The sequence below is a fragment of the Chrysochloris asiatica genome, unplaced genomic scaffold (genome assembly GCF_000296735.1).
Source record: "Chrysochloris asiatica unplaced genomic scaffold, ChrAsi1.0 scaffold00607, whole genome shotgun sequence".
NCBI lineage: Eukaryota > Metazoa > Chordata > Mammalia > Afrosoricida > Chrysochloridae > Chrysochloris > Chrysochloris asiatica.
Window position 1 is genome coordinate 111,427 of NW_006409125.1, and position 5,743 is coordinate 117,169.

Consider the following 5,743-nt stretch of genomic DNA (forward strand, 5'->3'; position numbering starts at 1 on the left):
GGAAGGTGAGCTAGAATCTCCTGCTGGGTTGGAGAAGATCCCACCTTCACAGAGGGTTAAGGAGGGTGAGCTGGTGCCTCCTGCTGGGTTGGAGAAGGTCCCACCTCCTCAGAGGGCTTAGGAAGGTGAGCTAGAATCTCCTACTGGGTTGGAGAAGGTCCCACCTCCACAGAGGGCTTTGGAGGGTGAGCTGGAGCCTCCAGCTGGCCTGGAGAAGCCTTTAGAGGCTGTGCTGAGGCTTCCTGCTGGACTGGAGAAGGCTCAACTTCCTCATTGGGCTTTAGAGGATGAGCTGGGACCTCTTGATGGACTGGGAAAGACTCAATCTCTTCAGAGGGCATCTGAGATGGAGCTGTGACTTCCTGCTGAGTTGGACAAGATTGAACTTCCTTAGTAGGCTCTTGAGTTAGAGTAAGCTCCACATCCACTGATTTAATTGTGACTTTGGGCAAGGTTGAATGATGAATTTGATTCTGCCCTGTAGGTTGAAGAGTCATCTCATGATGCACTGAACTTGGAGTTGTAACTACCTCAGGTGGCTGTAGAGACTGAGTCTGGGCTTCCTGCTCAGTTAGCGAGGGCTCACTCTCCTCAAGTACTTCTGGAGTCTGAAATGGGGTTTCCTGTTGCACTGAAGAAGGTTCTACCTTATGAGGAGGTTCTGAAGGCTTAGATGGGACCTCCTCTGGGACTGGAGGTTTAACCTCTTCAATGGTCTGCAAAGTCTCAGCTGGGCCTTCCTGCTGGAGTAGAAATGGTTCCATCTCCGTAGTGGGCTCTGGAGGCAGATTTGGAACTTCCTGATGGGCTACGAAAGGTTTCATTGCCTGAGGAGGCTCTTGTTGGACTGAAGGTTCCTCCTCCTCAGGAAGCTCAGGACCTTCCACATCAGAAGGTAGAGTAGGCTCAAATCTAACCTCCTCAGGGGGTTCTGGAGCCTGACTATGCCAAGAGGTTGGTGAAGCTGGGGTCCCTAGGAATTCTAGGGGTAGGCTGTCTGAAGGATATAATATATCAAAACTTGGGTCTAGAAGGTAGTCATCCTAGAGTTGATTTAGTCGGTTTGTCATTTTTGCTAATTGGCCTGAAGTTCCAACAACAACTTTAGCAAGTTGTCTATGCTGAGCTAGATCCTTTTTCAGGTTTGGAGGTGAAACAATAAATTTAGTTGCTCTTGAACTATGACTATCTAGAGATGGCACAAGTATTTCAAATGACTGGTGACCTTCAGCCTGACTCATACCTGGAGGTTCAGTCTTACTTTTAAGTTGAGGAGGCAGAGCTAAGGCCTGATTCTGATCCCAGTCTAGCACAGGACCCACCTCTGGAAGCTTCTGATGTGGAGTTAGTTGGTCATTAAGATCCTGATGTGTGCCAGCAAACTGGTCTGGCATTGGGGGTGGCTCTGTAGCCGAATCCATGTCCAAAGTCTCAGTTAATTCCTGAGGCGGGGCCAGCATCTGGGCTGGAGCGGGAGGATCCATGTAGTCAGAGCCCTCTGGCTCAGGCAAGGATATAAGCTTGAGGGGCGATTCGCGTAGGTGATCAGGGGAGGGCGAAGACCAGGGTTTAGTCAGGTCCTGGGCCCACTCTGGAAGCGGGACAGCCAGGACCAGCAGCCAAAGGGGTTAACCCGCAGCTCGAGTAGGAGCCGCAGGGACCAGAGGCACTGTTGGGCCATGACAAGCGGAGGCTCCTGGGTGCAGAGACCCAGGCCAATGAAGCGCTGGTGCTGCGACTGAAGCAGGAGCCCAACCTTTATGACAGCACGTGATGCATGTGCACATTAGCAACCGCGTGCCCCTCCCCCGCAGCGAGCCCCATCCTTTGTTTACTCACCACTTTTATTAACTCAGAGGTCAGTTCCATGCCATTATGGCCAGCCCTTTTCCTAGAATCACCAGGTCCCAAGCTTCCCTTCCCCAGAAGATGAGGCAGGGCTTCCTATTCCCCACCCTCACAGCAAGGCAGGATTAGGACTCCTGTCCCCACCTCAGCTCTCAGGCTCCAGCTTCACCAGCTTTGAGGCATACTGCAAAGGGCTAGTTTGTTTCTGGCAGCCACAAAGCTTCCACCTCCAAACTCAACCCCAGACCTTCTTCCTTCTCTTGTCCATACTATTTCTAAGAAAAATAACTGACCTGTAAAAAGAGAGTTATTTAGGGGCATCAAAACCCAGATATTAAAGTGATTCCAAAATGTTGCTCTTTCCTCAAAACTCTCCTTTCCTTTTTGTTCCATATTTATTAACTCACTACTGTGTTAGGTAGGGGACCACTACTCCACGGGGGAAAGATGAGGCTTTCTGCTCCTAGAAAGATTAACAGCCTCAGAAACCCTGTACAGGGTCGCTCTGAGTCAGAATCGACTCCACGGCACATAACCCCTACTCAGTGATGATGCCAAACTTCCTGGAGGAGACTTAGAGAATGAACAATTTGCTCTGAGAGGATTTGAATCCCAATACAAAGCATTTCACATTGGCATGGAAAAACTTTCCCCATCTCACACAGTCACACATCTAGAAAAAATACCCCAACTCTTTGGAGGTCCACCTTTGTGTACATGGAGAAGGATGTCAAAGTAGCTAGCATGTTAATGACTTCTTGAAATATTACTAAAACCACACCCACTTGCTTACTTATAGACTTTTCTTATAAGCTTTTATTTACCGAAGGGGCTTCAGAAAGTTCATGGAAAAATTCCATTATCATTTATTTCAATTTTTTAATGAACTTTTTGAAGCATCTTCTTATTTTCTTGTTTATTTTCTAGCACAGCCTCTAGCTTATACATTTCAAGGGTGGGGGTTGGAGGGGAATGCTTCATCATCTTATTCCCAGTGTCTAGCATATGTGCTCAGTCATATAGCGTGGCTATAGGGCAGTGGGAAACATATATATGAGTTGACACACAGTAATGGCTTTCAAATGAAATTGACTCCAAGATGGCCTTTTTTGCTTTAAGAGGCTTCAGAAGCAGTGATTCCTGAGATGGAGGCAGATATGATGACTTGAAGAAATGGAGCAGTTGGGGACTTTAGACACAGAGAGGGAGAGGGGGTGTGTGCTGACGACCGAGGGGTGGGGGCAGGCTTGTAGTGTATATCCTTTGATTGGGCAATGATGCGTGGAGGGTATTGTAACCATGGCAATGAAACAATATACGATAGGATGAATGTAAAATAATGTTCTCCCATGTAAAGTAACACATAATTCACAATAAAACATTAAAAAAAAAAAAAAAGAGGCTTCAGAAATCTTTAGCACCAATACTGAATCTTATATTCAACAGGAGCTAGACTTCTTAAAGCCCAGCTGGAAAAGCCTGAAGATCCCTTGACTGGATTTTATTTAAATTCATGAAAACAATTATTTTACATGGAAAAATCAAGTACTTTTTCAGAAGAGGACAACCTTCTCTTTTTCTACCTTCTTCCCTTCAAAACAAAACACTTTGCAACTGTGGGGTGAGTTAAGTAACTCAGTGAAGCGCCCATGGATCCAAGTTAATGAAACATAACTTTCTGTTCCCAACTTCATTGCTATTATCATTATTATTAAAGAAAAGAATCCTACAGTTAACAAAGTTTCTTTTAGATATGATTCTGGCAGATTAATGCTTAATTTAGATAATAGATTTATTACAAAAAGTTCCTTCAGGACACCATTTCATTTTCATATAAGACATGAGGTTCTGAGATCTAGGCAATACACCTTATTTGAAAGACATAATAGTTTTCAAAAGTTATAGCACATTCACACTTATGGTCATAGTTGTTTAGTCCCCCAACCTCTGGGATCCTGTTTGAGGGAAGTTCTAAAAGGCCTGGTCCAAGCAGCCTCACAGTCTTAAGCCCTAAAGAGGGAGAATGACCTTTTTAGGGGTTAAGGCCTCTTTAGGTCTGTCCACAGCTGCCAGAGTGCTCTGATGCTTCTCAATCCTGCTCTCCAAACTTTAGATACAGAATCAGAGTCAAGGGCCAAGGTTTCAGGAAAAAACCTAGGAATGACTTGCCCTGAAAAGCAGTTTCAGAGTTTCATGTTCTCATAAGACTGACAGCTTTCTGTGAATGTCTGAGTTTTCTCAATCCTGTTGGTTGTGTGGAATGATGGCCACACTAGCTATGCATCTCCACATACATGAATGAACTCCTGGAGTTCTTTTTCAGTTCTGGAATCTATTATTTCCTCACTGGGCGTATACTCCACAGCTATTTTAACACTTTCTGAAATAAAATAAAATGAACAAGGAATAATTCAAAACTATTGTTTTAAAACTTGTTGCATTAAAAAAAAAAAAAAAAAAAAACTGCTGGGAACTGCTACCATTTTGGTTAGCCAGTGTTTGAGTTAGCAGCCAACCATTTGTCACACCCTATGACACCACATACAATGGTTGTTGTTGTTGTTAAGTGTCATCGAGTTAGTTCCAACTCTATATAGGGTTTCTGAGACTGCAAATCTTTGCAGGTGCAGAAATGTTCATCTTTCTCCTGGCATACAATGATTGTTGTTGTTGTTGCTAAGTGCTGTCGAGTTGGTTTTGACCCATAGCAACCTTGTATAGGGTTTCTGAGGAGGCTGGTGAGCTTGAATGCACTGACCTTGCTGTTCAAACCTACTTTGCAGTCCAGCACATTACCCCACTGTGCCATACCAGGACTCCGCACAATGGCAGCACTTAGTAACAAGGCATTTTTGTGATTCCTAAGGTGCCCTGGTCCCTAGTGGCACTGTGGGTTAGGTACTGGACTGCTAACTCTGAGGCTGGGGGTTCGAACCCATCAGCTGCCCTGCAGAAGAAGATGAGACCGTCTGCTCCTGTAAAAAATGAGTCTTGGAAACCACATACAAGGTCACTGTGAGTCAAATCAACTTGACAGCAGTTGTTGGTGGGGTTTTGATCCCTAAAGGAAGATGGTAAGAGCACTTTTCCTTGAAGTTTCCTCATCTCACACTTCAGTTTTAATCATAAACACTTGTTTAAGAGTATATAATATCAACTGTGTTTAGTTCAAAGAACTATACGATATTAGAAGTAGAAAATTATTTAGGAATCATGACAGGAAATAAAGGCTGTAGGAACTAAAATGTTCAATCAAAATATGATTAAATAGTAAGGCATTAGGTGAGGGTCAATGTGAGTTGAAAATTAGGTAAAAGACCATGGAGCTATAGTGGCAGTGGTGGTGGTTGTGCATTGTGGAGTTGGTTCTGACTATTGCAACCCTATACAGGGTTTCTGAGGCTGCACCTCTTTATGGGAGCAGAAAGCCTCATCTTTCTCTCACTGAGTGACTGGTACATTAGAACTGTTGGCCTTGCAGTTAGCAGTCCAACTTGTTATTCACTAGGCTACCTTTGGGCTATCATTGTTGTTGTTAAGTGCTGTTGAGTCGGTTCCGACCCAAAGCGACCCAGTATAGGGTTTCTAAGGAGCGGCTGGTGGGCTTGAACTGCCGACCTTGTGGGTCAAATGGTTTTGCAGTCATTTGAACATTAACCCACAGCGCCATAGCAGGACTAAAGTATATACTTCATATTAGAGGCAAGAAGCAAACGTCTACTCTTTGGGAACCAATATTCTAGTAGATAACAATGAATAAAACTTTTGGACAAAAAAATGAACAATTGCTCACTTTGCTGTTGTTAGTTGCCATCGAGTTTATTCTAACTCATGGGTGACTCCATGTATTATAGAGTAGAACTGTGCCCCATTGGGTTTTCTTGGCTACAATCTT

General features: G+C 44.3%; 1 protein-coding gene across 1 annotated transcript in view; it reads right to left on the reverse strand.

The window, feature by feature from the left end:
- Positions 1–1,869, reverse strand: part of LOC102841459 (leucine-rich repeat-containing protein 37B-like) — a 3,599-nt gene extending 1,730 nt beyond the window's left edge. Inside the window, exons 1-4 of the mRNA XM_006877801.1 lie at positions 1,840–1,869; positions 1,591–1,738; positions 1,123–1,498; positions 165–942 (exon numbers count right to left, since the gene is read on the reverse strand). Of these exons, the coding sequence (XP_006877863.1) occupies positions 165–942; positions 1,123–1,498; positions 1,591–1,738; positions 1,840–1,869 (1,332 nt within the window). The remainder of the gene's footprint in view (positions 1–164; positions 943–1,122; positions 1,499–1,590; positions 1,739–1,839) is intronic.
- Positions 1,870–5,743: the final 3,874 nt, after the last annotated feature.